Raw genomic sequence first — 19,820 nt, forward strand, 5'->3', positions numbered from 1 at the left:
AAAATGTTACCCTTTTCTACCTTTAGTAAATATTAACAAGTATTAATTTCAGTGGTCTCTCAGGTTACTGCCTAGTTTTAAGACCAACAAACCAACCATCAGAGGAGTGAGTTAGAGAGTCCAGGTCTTTCTCCCCAAAATGAGCCTTCAAACCCAACAGGGAGTGGTTTTCTTTCCCCCTCCTCTTGCTCCCTACTTGATCCCTAAGAGAAAGAGAATTACACTTCCTGGTTTGTAGATCTGTTCTTTTCTGAACCTATTTCCTGTCATCTTTATCTGGAGGTAAATGCAACTAGTCAGTTCATGTGTACTGGCACCCTTTTAATTCTTTGTCCAGAGTCCTGTTAATTCACATCACACAAGCAGTTATGTATCCAGACTCATAACTGCATCTACAAGCTGTTTGAAAATGCAATGAAAGAAGTGAGCTGTGGGAGAGGAAGTAGGATTAAGATGTTTTAAGTGCCACTACTTAACCTTCTATCTAGTCTTCGCCCATCTATCACTCCTCTCCCCTGCCAAGCTCATGTCTGAATTATGATCATCCTTACTTGTCAGTCCCGTATTTTACAGAAAAGAACCCCCCTCCCTAAAAGACAGGATGACTGTAACATAAATAAGGCTCCAACTTGTCCTGTTGTATTGGATGTGTCCTTTACTGCCATAATGGAGCAAAAACACCTGGTACCTTTTTACTGATCCTAAGACCTGTTGGTATATTCAGTTTTACTGGGCACAGCCTTCTGACTAATTATTATTCACACAGAACATCAGCATCTTAATAACCACGGTAACATCCTTATTGATTTGGCAGTTTTTCCCAGGTTGGCAAATTCTCTTATAGGAATCTACTAAGTTTAATTTCCACCAATTAATTTGTAATCCGGTATTTGAAGCTGGAGCACGTTCCCTTATTTATAGTCATTAAGTTTAAATCATAAGGTGATTGCAATCATACAATAAAACCAGTATAACACAATAAAAAGTAGTCTTAGAGAAAGTATGTATGCAATACCATTAGCCAAACAAACAAAATACACAGAACAAGAAATTTTTATTATCCCCAATGCTGGTGCATAACCAATAACAAGCTTAACTAGAGGAGGAGACAGAGGGAAACTTCAGATACCAAGGTGGATTTCTGGGCAGGTTTAAAACCTTTAAGGGTTGTTCATGAAGTCTTTTTTTAGGTGTAGGGCTTTCCTTTTACTGGACAATTTTCACTTAACAGTTCTTACATTATGAAGTTCAACCAGAGTCTTTTGCCTGTAAAAAATGAAAAACAGAGCAAGTAAAACAGAATATTTCTCTAGTATATACGGATGTTAGAAATAGTTTGTTTTCTTTGTACTTTCACATACACATTAATGTCAAAATTTGAAACTTAATTATTAAGGACATCTTAATTTTTGACTCTTAAAAATGTTCAAGACAATGAATTTTCTTGAATTAAAGATTACAGTAGCTTTAAAAATGATCAAGATACACGTACAAACAAAATCTCAGATGCTCTTGGAAACACATTTTAAGATATAGCACACATGATACGTATTTCTTTTGGGGTTTGATTATCCTTTCGGGATGCTGAAGAATACTTGATTTATTTTACACCAAAAATTTAGCTTTTGATAACCACAGCTTGGATAGATCACAAAATGGAACCTGACAGTTTTCTCAATATGCTTTCAGTCCAAATAACTCAAAAACATCTCAGGTCCTAAGCTGGATAAATTAGTTACTTTTTCTCATATAATTAATATCAGTGGGCTCTTGTACTGGCAGTCTGTCTTGGTCATGACTTACTCTTGCAAAGCCACCCCTTACAGTAACATACGAAAGGTATTTTCCTCAATGCAAGGAAATTAATCTGGATCAATAACAAAGTCAAAGCCATAAATGTTTCAGGACATTCTTGAAAACAGGTTTCAACAGTATTCAGATCCTTTTTCTTTAACAATTTTCTTCCTTTTTCATAACTGTGCAGTCACTACTTTATTCTACAAAAAAAAAAAAAAAAATTTTTTTTTTTGAAGACCAAGTTTTTCATTGGCACGGAACTATTTGGAATGAACCCAAGAGACAGTGGAATGCCAGGTCTCTCCTCAAGTAGTTTCCTCCTCTTCCCAGCGTTTAACTACTCTCTATCAATAATCTCATCGCAGCCGAGCTCTTCGGTCAGACGATTGACAACCATGAGTGAAAAAAGCTCTTCGATAAAAGCCAACTGATCAAACGGGGTCTTCTCGTAATGCATCTGAAACCCGCCATCCAGAGCTGCTTCTCTTGCTCTGGAGGTTCTCAAAAACATCTTGTTGGCTTCTTCAAGGGCCGCGGATACTCTGTAGCCTGCACCACTCAGCTGCTCCTCTTCCGGATAGTCGTAGTCGTCCTCCCAGTCATCGAATTCCTCGCCCTCGTCCTCGCTCTCGAAATCAGGGCCCGCGATCTGGCCTGGCTGCTCCCCAGGGCCGGGCCGGCTGGCGAGGCCTCGCTGCCCCAGCGGCTCCGCCATTGGCTGGGCGGCCTCCTCCTCCATCGGGCCTTCCTCCTCCAGCTGTGGCTGGGCCCCGGCGCGGGAGGGGTGCAGGGATGGCTCCCGGCTCCCGCCGCCTACCTCCATCTGCGGAAGGTCACTCTCGCCAGGCATCACATCCATCTGCAGGTCATTGCTTTCCTCATAGAGCTCGGACAGCTCGTTCATTTCAGACATTGTGCAAGCGGCTCAACCTCCCCGCAAGGCGTTTTCGGCAGGATCGGAGCTACGCGACCGTGCGGTTGTGCGCTTGCGCAAGCACCGTGCGCTTGCGTGACCTTGTGCGTATGCGCGACCCCCCAGACACCGCCTACCCCTCGGAGCGCTGTTTGGGGGCCGGCAGCTCGCAGTTCCACCCCAGGAATGTTCCCGGGGCCCGCTGGTTGGCTCTTCGTGCTTTCGAACTTCAGACCTAGATGCTGTACGTGCAAGAGCGTTGCTTGACCTCTGCCTTACCTAACCGTTCTGCTGCTTATGATGCGATAAGCTTGAAAATACATGGCTTCTGTAAGACCCCTTACTCCTCCTCCCTCATCGCCCCCCTCCTTTCTCTCCCTCTTTCGGCTCCTACTCTTTCCCCCATCCCCAGGCAATCGCGTCTGTTCCACGGTTTTAACTGTCTTTATCTGTGCGCTTATGACCGCTAAATCCGCACCTCCAAACCACACGATGTTCTCAACCACAGATCAACATATTTAGAATTTATCCATTCATCTCTACTATTTTTCTCATTTTAAAAAAAGTTAAATTCACAAATAAGCATATTATCGGTGTTCTTTAAAAAACCAGACAAGAAATACATAGTCCCATTTCATTTCGCAGGAGATAAATGTACACTGTTACCGGTTTGGTGTGTATTCTTTAAACCCTTTTTCTTTGCGTTTACATGAATCTTTATGTCCTCGTGAAAAAAAATCTTATTTTTTTTACATGTCTTACATAATTGTCTTCAACTGACAAAATAAGCAAACAAAACCCCTCAGCAATGTCTTGAAGATTTACCTGTTAGTATACATAGACATATATTTTTTCATAGTATTCTATTTGTATAGCTATACTGTAGTTGACCTAACTATGCACAAATAACTTTCTATTTTTTGATATTACAAACTATGGGTAATTGAACATCCACATGTGCCAACATTTCTCTAGAATAAAAACCTAGAAGTGCAAAGGTGGAATTATGGGGTATGCATACTTTAGTTTTTAATAAATGTCAAATTGCTCTCAAAGTTGCTGTACAAATTTAAGCTCTAGCCAGCGGTGTCTGAGAATATCCACCCCGTTACCAGACATGATTTTGTTGAACTTTAACAATTTTATCAATTTAATGGCGTCTTGTTTTATTTTTTATAGCGTTAATTTATTGGAGATTATCTTTCACTATGTTTATCGAACATTTCTATCAATATTACCTCTGAAAATTAAAGGGTCTTATTTTGGGTTTATTTCTTTTTCTTATTGATATAGGAATTTCTTATAAACTCTGTATATGAATACTTTGTTTCACATGTTACAAATATATTCTCCCTGTTGTTTCTTGTTTTGGGGGTCTTATACAAAAGTTTAAAAATGGGTTTTCATGCAACCAAATCTAAGGGTTTCTTTCCTGTCTTTTTCTTTCTATTTAGATGGATTTACCTACCTCAGAGATCATAAACATAATCTTTTATCTGTCTTCTAATGTTTGTGTAGATCCTTTATGGATCAAACATTTATTTATAAATAGCATGAGGACAGGATTTATTTATATATCTTTTCATATATGTAGCTAATTCAGCCACCTCTGCTAATTTAATCACTTGTCCTTTTGTCTGCTATTTGGTGCCACACCTATCATAGACTAAAAGACCACAAAAGTGTCAATCTGTTTTTAGACTTCGTAGTCTAATGAATTTCTATAGTTTTATAATATGTCTTAATAATAAGGAAGATCTTGTCTCTTTGTTCTTTAAAAAAATTGCCTTAGCTCTTCTTGCACATTTATTCTTCCAATGTGAATTTTAGAAGTAGTTTGAAAAGTTCCCTGAATGGCATTGGTGGAATTTTTATTGGAATTGCATGGAATTTATAGATTAATTTGGGGGAGAATTGCCTTCTTTACGGTATTGTGTTCTCATCCAGAAAGGTGATATATGTCTTTCTACTTGTTCAGGTCTTATTTGTACCCTTCAATGAAGTTTTCCAAAAAGTCTTGTGTGATTCTTATTAGTTTTATACTTAGGTTCTCTTGTAAAATGTACCTTCCCCCTCTCCCCCATAAAGTGTCAAATTGGCTATTGCTGATACATGGGAATGACATTGAAATCTGTATATTGATTTTGTTTTTAGTAATCATTTTAAACTGAAACATAAATATAGAAAACATAAATATAGAGTAGTGCACAAATCATAAGTGTATAGCTTGATTATCACAAAATGAACATGTTTGTATAACCACTACCCAGATCAAGGAACACCATTTGCAAGATCCTAGAAAACCACTTGCTTTCTCTTCCTTTGCACCAAAAGTCACCACTATCCTGACTGCAAACAGAATAAAATACTTTTGCCTGCTTTTGAACTTGATATAAATTCAACTGTGCAGTATACAATCTTTGTGACAGGCTTCTTTTTGCCCAAGAAATATATTGTTGCTATGTAGTAACCCCTTGTTTGAATACCACAATGATCATTATTGGGATTGTTTCCAATTTGGGGCTATTGTGAATAGGGCAGTGATTATCCTTATTGAGAAGATCTTTTGGTGTACGTATTTACACAGTTCTTTCGGATATACATCTAAGAGTAGGATTTCTTGGTCATCATATATAAGCAGCTTCAGTAGATTCTGTTAAGCAAATCTGAAGACAGGATTAGCCAGTCGGTGCATCGTTGTTTTAATGAACCCTCAAAACAGTATGACAAATACATCTCTGCAAGTTGGTCATTACACTGTGGTTTCTAAATAAGCAAGCCTAGACTCTCAAGTAAAAGAGACAATCTTCTTGGCTTAATTAACGCAGCTCACTTAGATAGTCTTACTTCATATTGAAAGTCTTAATGTTAGTGCCTTAGTAAGAATACTTTTGGTGGCAGATGACTGAAACTCAATTCAAACTAATTTATATAAAATTAAATAAATAAAATAGAAAAAATACATAAAAACATAAAGGGGGGGGAATGTATTGGTTGAACTGATGAAACACACATTACCCCCTGACTTTTCACTGTTTTTAACTCTCAGCTCTGACTTTTCTCCAGAGGGAAAGCTTCATTTTCCAGCAGGCTTTTCCCACATGGCAGCAAAAGATGGCTCCTAGAAGCCTTGGGCTTATACTAAGGTCTTAAATGGCAGGGAAAGATGCATTCTATTATTCATCTCAGTTCCTCCCCAAAGATGTTGATTGACTTTGCTGTATCCAGCGGGATGGTGTTTTCTGATTGGCTAGGCCTGGATCATGTATCCAGATGCAAGGAGAGGGGTAGTGAGATGGGCGTATCAAACCCACCTGAACCTCATGGTCTAATTGGGATTATTATAGAACGTGGGTGGAGTGGTTTCCCAAGGCATGCCGAGCAGGCAAAACCAAAATAAGCAAATGTATGTACGTTACTGTTAGATGGTATGTAATTAGGTATAATTAGCTTATAGCATCATACATGTTTAATTTGTTTATGTTTTCCAGATTATTGCAAATCATCATATGCAGTCTATTTCATTTGCTTCTGGAGGGGATCCGGTAAGTATGAATTCATAAAAGTTCTTTTTATAAGAGTTAAAATAACTTCCATGTAAAGCATATTAGCCACTACCTGTCATTTCCAAATGTCTTATTACAGTTTGTGATATAGTTACCTGCCACATGTAGCAGGTAATCAAAAATTTGGTTTTGACAGAATATTTCCTGTCACTGATTTTTTTTTAAGTATTTGGATTAGTAGATGAATTTATAATACTCCATTGTGTTATTATGAGAAGCTTCTTGTAGATAATATCCAGTTCATAAAGAACAAGCATGTCGTACGTGTTTTGCCGGTCCTCCCTCAGAATTCTTTTCAACGCAGAGTTCCGGGCAGATCCCACTAATCAACTGGATTTGGTATACGAGGGGAAGCCTATTTGCCATTCTGGCCGTCAACCAAGGCAACTAAATCTAATCCGAAACGAGCAACTAGGTTTGCAGAAACTCATGGAGGGAACGCTGAGCTGGGGAGAGAAAACTTGCAGTTCCTCCCTACCAAGAGGCCATGTGATGCTCATTTCCCATGAACTGTGCAGGACTGAGTCAGTGCTCTCCCTCCAAGCCTTCTTTGCAGAGTGGAGGGTCACTCCCTGACCTCCAACTGTATCAACTGTGGACCAGAGCAAAAGGAGAGGGTCATTGAAGCTAGGAAGCCTGTGACTGACCAAGAAACAAATCTGTTTAAACTGAGGGAGCGGGAGGAGGATTTTGCTCCTCTGTGACGTCGTGACATTTTTCTTGTACCTTGAAATATAGAGTTGACCCTTGACCAATGCAGGGATTAGGGGCCCCAATCTTCCACCAAGTCAGAAATCTTCGTGTGACTTACTGTGGGCCCTCCATAGCCCCAGGTCCTCTATATCCGCCCTCCATCCGGCCTTGTAATCTGGCTGCAACAGCGACTCCAGGGATGTGTTTGGTAGCAGAGAGGGTTGACTACCAGTCTGAAAAGGCCCACATTGTCTGTTACTTCTCTTCCTAACCCATTATGACTCAACCATCCACGAAGGAACTCGAATACTTTCCTTAAGCAATTTAAAGTAATGAGTTCTATAAGAGTAGCGTGAAAAATAATTGTTGCTGTTTGCCCTACATTTTCCTTTTCAAGTTTCAATGGTTGCTGTCATTTTAGAATTGGTATGAAAATCTTTATTTTACCCTAGGCATGCCCTGCATGGTGTCTACCGTAGTTCTCCAGAATCCTAATTCTTTTTAGACTGTCTTTATGTGCCTTCAGTCCTTTATTTCTTTTGACCAACCAAAGCACTGCCCCTACAAAGACAAACAGTAAAGAACTGTAGCCACTGTGGGAAAGTTTGTACCTACTGAACTGAGTGGCACCCTTGTGCTCTCTGCAGCTGGAGAGAAAGCCTGCTGGTTTTAAATAGAAAACTGGAGCGACCAGAAGCCTTGGCATTAGAGGTCCCCCGAGTGAAGTTCTACCCTCAGGTCAGGGAGGCAGAATGGTGGAGTGCCAGGCTCTGGAGTCAAGTAGACTTGACTTATTTAGACTCGAAGCTTCAGGGTCCTCATCTGTAAAATGGGGAATGATCACCCTTGCCTCAAGTGCTGTGAGAATTAAGTGGAATGGTGCATGTAAACTGCTAGCACAGTGCCTGGCACAGGGTGATAACTGTCACCACTGTTGCTAACACATGTCTGTATTTCCTTAGGACACTCACTGATATAATTTACAGCTTCACAGATAACGGTCCAAGGGGTAGGCAGCCAGAAGTCTCCGTGGCCCAATGTAGTACCCATTCTTTCTACCATTGTCCCTCCAAAGTTTCAAAAATACTGGGTGTTCCTCTCACCTCTCCACCTTGCTCACGCTCACTTTTACTCTCGTCTCATAAGCAGTTTACTTGTCTTCCTTCTTTCAGCCCTGAAGGCAGTTCTTGGTAATGCTTCTGTGTCTGTATATGCTTTCTTCATCTCGAGAATGCATTATGAGTATGTCAAAATTAAATATATTTCTTATATTTCCCCCCACTATTTGTGCTTTACTTTTAACATCCTTTAAATTCTCCCAGATATTTACAGTTATAGAATTTTAGGACTGTGAGAATGTTGGAGACTCTTCTGAAGATGAGGAAACTGAGGTCTGGAGAGGGCCCACGACCTCGTTCCCGTCAACTAATATAGCAGACAACATTGCTAGCATCATACCACCTCTTCAACTTTAAAATGAGCAGCCGAGCCCCTGGCAATTGTGGCTTTGCTTCTAAATTATATAATGTAAAGCTCATAGATATGACCTTACTTATTTATAAGATATTTCAAATCTTTTGTCTTTTTGCATAAGAGAGATTTACTTAGGTGTGTGTTATTTTTTAAAATAACTGAAGACAAGTTATGCTGGCCCTGAGATCCGTTTCCTGGATGATTCATTGTGGGTTATTAAGTGATTGTCCTTGAGGGTATTACAAACATGGGCTTTTATTTCCTGCCAGTTGACTGCATCTTTCCTCTAGAGAGTCATACTTCTAATCTGCAAATGGCATTGTGTGTATTTTTTTTCCTGAGAACTGAGATAACAAAAAGCATCTTTAATTATTAAAATCTTATCATTCATCGGCATACTGTTTTCAATAAAAGTCAGAATTACCAAGTAGCTTTTTGTTTATTTGTTTTTCCAAAGCCAGCAACATATCTCTTTTTTTTTAACGTAAGTTTAAATGGTGCTATTATATCTTTCTTTTAAAGTTTTTTTATTTTTATACAATTTTTAAAGGTAAAGTCCATTTACAGTTACTACAAAATATTGGCTCTATTCCCCATGTTTTACCATACATCCTTGAGCCTACCCAGTAGTTTGTACCTCCCACTCCCCTACCCCTGTATTGCCCACCTGCCCTCCCCTCCACTGGTAACCACTAGTTTGCAACACATCTCTTTTTTTTGAACTCCTTAGGTTTTTCATGGGTTCTCTTTTTCAAAAATGATCTCTCCTTTCTATATATTGATCAAATAAGTGCCTTGTATTTTTGCTCTCTTATTCCGTACATTGCACTGCACACAAGCAAGCTAACAACCATAAAACCCATGTCTCTTTAATCAACTTATTTTCTGATGTATGTGGTATCTGTTTGGACAACAGGGAAATCATGGTGCCACATCCTAGTCTGTGACACCTTTGTGACTGCGTAACCCCTGGTGTTTCAGCTTTCAACACAGGAGAGTTGCGGTCCCTCACCATTTTTTATGAATGTTTGTCCTAACATATTCCCTACCTGCATTCTCTTTTGTTCTTAGTGACATGGTCTGCCTCTAAATTTTTAATCTTCAAATTCTCTCCCCAAGGGGCAGAGAATGTGGACTCCACACTTGCTAAATATATAGTGTATATTTGTTTATGTTCCCTCCTAGGATGGCTTTCCTTTGCTCTTTAAACAGAAACCTTAGTATCGGTCCTTGCCTGAGTATCATATCCTAAATGTTCTCTTATCGTTCAACAGTAACAATCCACTCATTTTAAATGCAATCATTTTCCCTTTTTTATAGGATACTACAGACTATGTTGCCTACGTAGCTAAAGATCCAGTTAATCAACGAGGTATGGAAAGCAACTTCTAGATTTTCTTAAGAGCTGGTATATACCAACTTTAAAAAGTAACAAGCAATTATTTTCAATATGCAAAGGGATGAGAATCACTAGAATGCTATACTGGGGTCTAGAAATATTAAGTAACTCTGAGTGTGAAATAAACAGCCCTGCTAGCAGAGCAAAGTAGAAAAAATACATAGGTGGGATTTAAATCCCACCAGTCATTTGAGTCATTTACATCCCATAAACCAAAAGGCTTATCATCTATTTGTATAAGCGAAAGAGAAGCTGTTTTGGTTATAGTAGACGGGGCTGGCTGCCACATCCCCAGTGGACAAATGAGTTACCCTTAAGACTGAAACCAGTGACATCATTGGCCTGCAGTGGCCTTGGCAAGTGTGTGTGTGTGTGTGTGTGTGTGTGTGTGTGTGTGTGTGTGTGTGTGTGTTTATATGCATTGAGCCTGTGCACTTGCTGTTCAGGAGCCTGGCATGTCACTCTGTCTGGCTTTTTCTCATCTTTTGGATCTCAGTTTAAATGTCTCTTCTTCAGAGAGACCTTCTTTGACTGATATACTACCATCTCCAGTAGTATATGCCACCCTGCTGTGTCATAATACTTTATTTCTCTTCTGTTGACAGTTATCCCACATTTTTGTTATTTTATTTACTCACTTGTTTATGTGTTTAGTGTCTTTCCTTTCTACTGAAAGCTCCTGAAGGGCAGGAACCTGTTTATCTTATTCACCGTTGTTTCCCAAGCACTCATCACAATGCCTTGCACATAGGTGATGTTCCATAACTATTTTTGTTGAATGACTGAGTGAATGGAAGAGTGAGTCGATTAGTTGTCTTATCCCAGGATTTAGCAAGGTTACCTAAGAAACTCACCTTCCAGCCACACCTTGGATCAGGGGCCTGAAGTTAGGCCATTGAGCCTCTATAGACAGACATGCTGAGTGTTGCTTCTCATTCCTAACTCTGGGACATTCAGACTCCTCTTAGGGACGAGTGTTAGGTTGCTTCTCCTTCTTAATTAGAGCCTATGAATTGAGCAGCATCCCCTGTCACCCCAGGGGTGGAGTTTGCCCCCAAACATTCATTAAGTACACATGGAGTGGAATTTGGAAATTCAAAGAGCTATAAAGACACAGAGGCAGAAATGCGCATGGCAGACTGGGGACAGATGAATGAAACACTAGAATGCAGATTGTGTTTGGAGGAGAAAAAAGTCAAAAGGGCATCTAGAGGGCAGATAGGAGAGAGCTAATAAGTAGGAACTTATTCCTATGGGCAAAAGGGTGGAGAAGGCTGTTTATAAAACAGAGATTTAGGAAGGTTGATTTGGCAGCAGGATGCAGTAGATGGATTCAGGGAGGGAGGGAGGTCCATTTGGAAGCTATTGTGATTGTCAGAAATGAAATTATGAGGACCAGCTGCTGGCACAGGACCTGGCACAGAGTAGATGCTCAGTAAATGCAGGCCAAGAGAACATGGCTCGATGAGATGGAAAGAAGGAGCAGGTGACAAATACTGTGCAATACTCCATTAAAATAGACTCTAAACTACATAATAAAGAATGGATATTGCTCAATGAGTAGATAGGAGAGACAAGAACTAGTGAAGGGGAAACGGGGGAGTGGGAACAGAACACAACAAAGGATACCAGAAGAGCAACCTCTTTTAATCAAGCCTGAGCTTCCCTAAAGAATAAAAGTACGCTATTTTTGGGAAGGTCTCTGAACAACAAAGCCCTTTCTCTCAACCTGAAAAGGGCAGGGTGAAAGGAAGAACAAATAGATCAGGAAATCCAGATGTTCAGTAACTTTTCCATCAGTCACTGAATATCTCAGGCATGTCATTGCCCTTCAGTAAACAGCAGGAGGCGTTCAAAGATCATGCTCGTTGCTGAGGCTAATGGCGAGCGGGATCCACATGCTGGCAAATCTCCCTGCTTGCTTAAGTGAAATAAGAGAGGCAGAGAAAATACGATGCACTCGTTCACTTTGAAATCTCCTGTTCTGGTGTCCAGGTAGTTCATCAGAGCTGAGTTGCTAGAAGGGGCTCCACAGGGATCCCAGCCTGGGGATTCTGCAAAGGCATTTATGAGAACTCTTGACTGAGCTCATGGATGGGATTTGAGAGTTGAGAATAGATTCAGAAATGGTTCAAATAGAGGTTTCAGTGTTTTCTTTCTTTAGTCCCCAGCCCCGTGTATAGGAAGTAAGAAAGGTGCTGGAGTCAGACAGTCTGGGTGGGAATCATAATTCTCCCCCCATCTCACCATAGGCCTCTGCCAAGCTGTTTCACATCCTGAACCTCAGTTTCTTTAAGTGGGAGAAATAACATCTACTTCCTGGTGTTATTGGGAGGAGTAACTGAGGTAATACAGGGAAAGCATCATTTCCTTTACAGTCTCTTCTCATCTTTCTTCTTTAGGGAAACAGGTCTGTTAAGTAGCTAGATGACTTAGAAATATACGGTGATTTTCTTGGGCAAAAAAGTTAGTATCTCCTCATCACTTACTGCTCCTTTTCCTGTCCCCTCACCCCTTCTCTTGTTTATCTTGGTTGGCAAGCCCTCTACGAGAAGCCACTCTGTTCACAACATACCCACTGCTTGCACATCCCTCTAGTGTTAAATCCTTTCCCCTCACCTGGGCCTCTGGACTTTAACTTCTGTACAAAGGTACCAACACAGCTCTTGAGTCCACAAATAATTATCAATTACATACTAATATACAACGGGCTGAGGTAATTGTTGTGGGAGAAAAATAATTCCTGGCCACCATGGGCTCATCATCACGGGGGAGAGAAACAGAGCCTGTAGGGTGTGCAGGAGAAGGAGGGGAGCATAGGGAATAGTACCTGGAGCCTGGCAGGTGCCCACGTAGGCTTTGTGCAATAAGTGAGCAAAGGCGCAGGTGGAAGAGCTGTGCAGTGAGAGCTTGGGGCTGTGGGTTTGGATGGTGGGTAAAGGTGGGATTGCAGAGAAAGCAAAGAGTAGAAATAGGGGAGCCATGGCTGAAAAGGTAGGGAGATTGTGGAGGCTTTGAATGCCAGCCAAGAGGTCACTGGGAGCTGTTGAAGATTTTGAGCTTTATAAAAAATTATTCTGGCTTCTGCCATTCTACTGAAATTATAAAATGATAATTTTTCTGGCCTTTGTATCTGTAAAGGTGATATTGGAGGGCAGGAAAGCAGTCTGGAATCGTAGAGTCCAATTTGGAGGACATCTCATTGGTCCTGGGCAGGGGTGGTGATGCTTTAAACTGCACTGGGGGAAGAAGGGACGGTCTGGACAAAATTGTGAACTAATAGTACTTGGGAGCTATTTAGATACGAGCATTGATAAAGAAATAGAAATCAGATGATCCTGAGGATTTAATGAGATGTTGTATGCAATGCAAATATCTCAATGCCTGGCTCATTACAAGTATGCAATAAATGATAGCCATTATTATTATTGTCCTGAGCGATTTGAAGTGGTGTGCACTAAAGAAACAGGGATTTTTACAAATAGGAAAAGCAATCCAATAGAGAAATAAGGACAAAAAAGTTATTTACTGTGTGCTCACCACATGCCAGGCATTATCAAGAGTATTTAGTCTGCATGGTCTCATTTCAACCTCACAACAATCCTATGAGGCAGGTATTAATGTTACTCGTTTTTTGTAGAAGCAAACTCTGGAATTGAGAAAAGATGGTTTTACTAAGCTCACCCAGCCAGTAAGTACCTGGACCGACTCCAGGTCTGGAGCACACATTTACAAAAGAAGATTACAAGGCACCAAGAAACATTAAAAAAAAAAAAAACTTTAACCTTACTAGTAATCAAAGAAACACAAATTATAATTAGATATCATATTTTGTCTTTGATAAAAGGTAAAATGTGATTTAGAGTAGTAGTAACTCGTAAACATTGCAGATCCAAATGTTTCAGAGAGCAAACTGACAATTTGCATCAAACTTTAAAAAGTGTAAACACTTTTGAACCAGCAACTTCACTTCTAAGGAAATAAGCCACACACAAAGATTAAGCAATAAAGATCACTGTCATATGTTATTGATATAATAGGAAAAAGAAAATTAATTCAATATTCATAAATAGCAAATTATTTAAATGAATCCATAGACTGTACTACCATGCAGCAATTAATGTTATTGAGTACAAAAAGCAGATTATGAAACAATGTGTATGGTATGATTCCAGGTAATTTTTTGGAAAAAAGATAGAAAAGACAAGATATGGCACATATATACAATGGAATATTACTCAGCCATAAAAAGAAACGAAATTGAGTTATTTGTAGTGAGGTGGGTGGACCTAGAGTCTGTCATACAGAGTGAAGTAAGTCAGAAAGAGAAAAACAAATACCATATGCTAATACATATGTATAGAATCTAAAAAAAAAAATGGTTCTGATGAACCTAGGGGCAAGACAGGAATAAAGACACAGACGTAGAGAAACGGACTTGAGGACAGAGGTGGGGGAAGGGGAAGGGGAAGCTAGGATGAAGTGAGAGGGTGGCATGGTCATACACACACTACCAAATGTAAAATAGATAGCTAGTGGGAAGCAGCTGCTTAGCACAGGGAGATCAGCTCGGTGCTTTGTGACCACCTAGAGGGGTGGGATAGGGAGGGTGGGAGGGAGACGCAAGAGGGAGGAGATATGGGGATATATGTATACGTATAGCTGATTCACTTTATTATACAGCAGAAACTAACACACCATTGTAAAGCAATTATACTCCAATAAAGATGTAAAAAAAAAAAAAGATTGGAAAGACACATGCCAAAATGTTAATAGTATGTAGTTATTCCTGGATAGTGAGACTTATGTAATTTTTATTTCTTAGAGTCTTTCTATTTTCTAAAACTCCTATAATGAATATTTATTACATTTGTAAAAAGAAAAGAATGTTCTAAATCCTTGAATAAATACAAAAAACAGTGAAATCAGAAAGACAATGTTATAAACTTACCTGGTGAGTTTGGTTCATCCAGGGGAAAATGTTCAGTAGAAAGGAGAAGCCCAGAGGTTTGTGGGGCCTGAGGAGAGACAGGCCTTCAGTTGCAGGTTTGGAAAAGCTGCAGCTTCTTAGCCCTAAGGGTGAGCTAGATGACTGAAGTAAGAACCCAGAAAGAAGAAGGCTGAGGGGTCTCAGGGAGTGGGCGGAGACCAAGAGATGAGTATCCGCTAAGATGGAAGAAGAGCAGTTTCTCTGGGAGAAGAACCTGGGAATGTCTCAGACTGAAGAAGAGTTAAGGGCAATGGAGGTAGAAAATGCCCTTCAGTCCAGCAGTTGACAGGCCACTGGTCACCATGGGAAGCACAGTGTCAGTGCATGGGTCACGGCAGGAGCCAGACCTCAGGGATGAGGAGAGCCTGGCTGACAGGCAGGGGAGCCAGACTTCATGCTGATAACCCTGAATGCTCCCACTGTCTCCCATCTGCTTGATTCACTTTTAGCATTAGTGCATTCAAGTCAGGGAAGCTGCCACTTGTTCCATCTTGGCTAGGACTCTTTAGTGAACTCCTTATTCTATCAAAGGCCTTTTCTGTAGAAGAGGTAAGTTCCAGTAAGAGTGTTTTGAGTTTACCTAGTGACTAATACAGCCTGCCCCTGTAATTGCTGTAAATGAGGAAATCTCTTCACTTCTTACTCCAAATGTGTACGGTCCAGAAAGACTTAAATATTTTCTCTGAATCTAGTCTGTGAAGAGGTCCCAGTTTACCTGAACTACCTGGATATAGGAAGGCCGTGGTCCTGAGTCTCTGAAGAAAGCAAAAAAAAAACCAAAACCAAAAGAAAGAAAAAAAAAAAAAAAAACCAAACCAAAAGAAAACAAAAGAACACTGTAAAACCAATTTAAATTAACCCAATTATGTATGTTTATGGTTATAGAATACATGCGTTACCGTCCTGGTGACATTCTGAAACTATGGACTGGACTGCAGGCTAGCTTCTTCAGGCCGGTTTCTTCCTAAGAGGTGGTAGGCTCCGTGCTTCAGTCCCACAGCACCATCTGGTGGTTGATCTGAGAAGCTGCACTCTTGAATTTCTAGTTTTCCAATGAAAACCAAAAGCAAAAACAAGCAAACGAGCAACAAAAACAATAAAACTGGTCCATTTAAATATAAAACAATAAAGAAAGGCCTGTTATTCTCGAAGAATGGTTCTCAGCCTCTTGTCCATGACTATCCAATTAGGAAACCAAATGAAAACGACAGAAGAGTAAGAATCCAAGACTCTTTTAAACCTTACTTAATATAGTACAGTACCTGATACTCAAGAATAGAATTGTATGGGCTTCCCTGGTGGCGCAGTGGTTGAGAATCTGCCTGCTAATGCAGGAGACACGGGTTCGAGCCCTGGTCTGGGAAGATCCCACATGCCGCGGAGCAGCTAGGCCCGTGAGCCACAATTACTGAGCCTGCGCCTGTGCCCCACAACAAGACAGGCTGTGATAGTGAGAGGCCCGCACACCGCGATGAAGAGAGGCCCCCGCTTGCCACAACTAGAGAAAGCCCTCGCACAGAAACGAAGACCCAACACAGCCATAAATAAATAAATAAATAAATAAATAAAATTAAAAAAAAAAAAAAAAAAGAATAGAATTGTAGGTCTATCTGGCTACCAGGCGGGATGAAAAGAACCCAGGTGTGTTTCTGATTCCAGACATGGAGATCAAGGCTCAGGCCTCCATGCAAAATTATCACATCACTGGAAAGTCAAATCCTTTTTTGGGGAATTTGGGCTTTTCATATGCTTGTCTTTCTTCCTTCCCATTAGCTAAAGATTGGGAAATTCCTGGCTAAGCCGGTGCTTGTCTGAATTTGTGGAGATGGGTCTAGCAATGGGAAAGGGGCATATTTTTATGTGATTCAAACCCGTTCCTATTCTGGCTCATGACCAACCTAGAAAAGAACAAAAAGCATTTTCCCAGAGCAGCATGTGAGTGGCAATGAGAGCGCCGTCAAAATGTGTGTGTTCCCTGAAGTTGGTGAGGCTGCACAGGACCCCTGCACAGGGTCAGACTTTCTGCCCAGTTGTTTCTTTCATGGAGGTAGGCGCCACTGTGTTTTCTTTTTCTTTCTGTTTAATCCAAAAAAAGTAATATGACAGTAATAAGGTTATCCAGAGCAAAGCAGAAGGTGTGTTGGTAGCATCAGCCCAGGGACAGGACAAAAACCTCAAGTATCAGAATCAGAAAAGTTGAGAGAAATAAAACATTTTAGAAGTACGTGAGAAGTGGTAGAGGACAGTTAGTGGGTTGGTTGATTCATTCATTCCTGTGCCCATGTGCCTTGCCCTGTTCCTCAGAAGGTTTAAGCTACTGCGACTGAGGGAGGATAGGATTTCTATAAAGCAAGAAGGGATTCAGAGATCATGCAGGGCCCTGTCTTGGCAGGTGAGGACCTTGCTATGGAGTACCTTATTCACACAGATTGTGGCATAATTAGAACTTGAACTGGGATCTGAATCTTTTCGCAGAGTTTTTTCAGCCATCTTTGTTCTCACATCCCTCTCGTGGGAGGTACGCTTTGGTCTTCCTCCCTCCCTCCCTTCCTCCCTTCCTCCCTCCCTCCCTCCCTCCCTTCTTTCCTTTTCCTGCCTCTCTCGTTATCTTTTCCATCTTTATCTCAAGACATCTCCTTGCAAGAGGGTTCCCTTTTCTCCACACCCTAGCCAGGACATGGAAGCAACCTAAATGTCCATGAACAGATGAATGGATAAAGAAGACGTGGCACATATATACAATGGAATATTACTCAACCATAAAAAGAAATGAAATCGAGTTATTTGTAGTGAGGTGGATGGACGTAGAGTCTGTCCTACAGAGTGAAGTAAGTCAGGTGGAGAAAAACAAATACCATATGCTAACACATATATATGGAATCTAAAAATAATGGTCATGAAGAACCTAGGGGCAAGACGGGAATAAAGACACAGACCTACTAGAGAATGGACTTAAGGATATGGGGAGGGGGAAATGTAAGCTGTGACAAAGTGAGAGAGTGGCATGGACATATATATGCTACCAAACGTAAAATAGATAGCTAGTGGGAAGCAGCCGCATAGCACAGGGAGATCAGCTCGGTGCTTTGTGACCACCTAGAGGGGTGGGATAGGGAGGGAGGGAGGGAGGGAGATGCAAGAGGGAAGAGATATGGGAACATATGTATATGTATAACTGACTTACTTTGTTATAAAGCAGAAACTAACACACCATTGTAAAGCAATTATACTCCAATAAAGATGTTAAAAAAAAAAAAGACATCTCCTTGATCCCAAGAGAAAATAAAATTACAAAAATTGTTTCCATTTTGATATGATTCCTGGTCTTGACTTCATTTTTCATTGGGCCAGGAATTTATGAGATGAAAAGAAAAGAATTCAAGTGAATTACCTTTTCTTCTCAGAACGTAACACAACTTTTTTGGCTGCACCAGAGGACACATCTCCAAGGGTGCTTTGTAGGTTTCAGGATATGAGGCCTGACCAAGAAAGAGGAGACCATTTTCACTAATGTCCCAAGCAATCATTTGTACCACTCAGTGGTTGTGAGATGCTGCCCCACGATGGTAAAATTGAAGACAATTTCTCACAGTAGAATTATGGGTGTGATTAGAGAAATCAGAATTTATTCATTCATCACATATTTTTAGAACACATTCTATGTGTTAGTCACTGTGTGAAGCTAGTGTAGAGAAAAAGAAGGGGCAATATACAATGGCAGTCTAAAGACAGACCAAACATTTTCCTTTGGTAAAAAGGATATTAACTTATAGATATTCTTAATTGGGTTTTCAAAACTGTAATTGGCTCCTAAGTCTATTTCAAGATCCAAATTGCTTCTTTAAAGGGACAGCCTTATAAGAAATGATAATTAACCCTTATGGAGATTTGACACCTTAGCATGGTTTGATTTACTGATGCCACCCCCTGCACACACACACACACACACACACACACACACACACACACACACACACACATATCCATCCCTTCCCAAAGTTCAGAGACATCAATTCTTTAAGTAAATGTTCAGCTAATTCTGAAATGAGAATTATCTGAGATCCCTTGAGATGAGTATCAGCATAAAGCTAGGAAACACCATTGTAAGTTCTACCTTAACCTACTGTTATAGGCTCTGCAAATTCAGTTAGATGTGAATGAATTTTCTTTTACTTTAAATAAATACAAAATCCTTTTCAAGACGATGCAAAGCCTAAAATCACGCCTCCAAGTCAACACAGTTAAATCATTCCATCACGATAGGTGTCCTCCTCTCCTCAGGTATCCCTTTTAGTAAAATGTTCCAGGGTTGGTTCCACAGTTCCACCGTTTCACAGCTTCCCTGGTATCTAAGCTATTTTGCTATGTACTCACTTAAGCCTTTCCTATTCTCAGAGAATAGCTGACAGTTTTTACAACATTCTTGTATATATTGAACCATTATCAAGCTTTTCCTCATCCCTCAATTCTTCAGGCTATATAAACCAATATATGTTTTAAAAATTTCTCATGAGACTTTATTGCCTATATCTTTAAGTCAGCCTTATGACTCTTTCTAAGCCATCCTGAGGAAACTTCAAATTCAATTCAGTTTTTATATTGTAAGGCCCTTACAATATGATGGGGAGATTAATTTATAGTCCCTAAACACAAGCTCTGGTTTTTACATAGAAGCAGCAGCAGCAGATTTGCCAGTTCGTTTGTGATGTTCCGTCAGCTGCCCCCTCCACAATTTATTTCTTTAATTTGCTAGTGATAACTAGCCCTTTCCAGTAACTCTTTTTCAAAGAAAGTGTCTAATAAAATTTTTAATATCTTCTAGTAATGTCAGCTTCATGAAGTCTTGGTTTGGATGCTTATTGGAGATAGTTCTTTAATAGGATTTCAAAGACAGGGATTACCATACCATCACCGCTTTCTAGTAGCAATGACAGGGAAAAGGGATGGCTAGAGGAGGGGGTATTCTAAAGCCCCTCTCTTCACCAGTAG

At 40.3% G+C, this 19,820-nt stretch overlaps 1 protein-coding gene and 1 long non-coding RNA gene across 4 annotated transcripts in view; one reads left to right on the top strand and one right to left on the bottom strand.

Annotated features, from left to right (window-relative positions):
• SHC4 (SHC adaptor protein 4) overlaps positions 1-19,820 on the top strand; it is a 130,018-nt gene that overhangs the window by 73,787 nt on the left and 36,411 nt on the right. For 2 of the 3 annotated variants that reach the window (XM_036843630.1, XM_036843631.1), the window contains exons 5-6: positions 6,202-6,255; positions 9,763-9,814. In XM_036843630.1, coding sequence (XP_036699525.1) covers positions 6,202-6,255; positions 9,763-9,814 — 106 coding nt within the window. Of the gene's footprint in view, positions 1-1,262; positions 2,955-6,201; positions 6,256-9,762; positions 9,815-19,820 lie in introns of those variants that run through there. The other variant, XM_036843632.1, reaches the window with a different exon arrangement.
• Positions 1,036-2,752, bottom strand: LOC118890589. Its single transcript, XR_005018767.1, has 2 exons — positions 2,615-2,752; positions 1,036-1,266 (listed from the first exon to the last, which is right to left on the bottom strand). It is a non-coding gene; the product is annotated as an uncharacterized LOC118890589 (long non-coding RNA).

This window comes from Balaenoptera musculus, chromosome 2 (genome assembly GCF_009873245.2).
Source record: "Balaenoptera musculus isolate JJ_BM4_2016_0621 chromosome 2, mBalMus1.pri.v3, whole genome shotgun sequence".
NCBI classification, from domain to species: domain Eukaryota; kingdom Metazoa; phylum Chordata; class Mammalia; order Artiodactyla; family Balaenopteridae; genus Balaenoptera; species Balaenoptera musculus.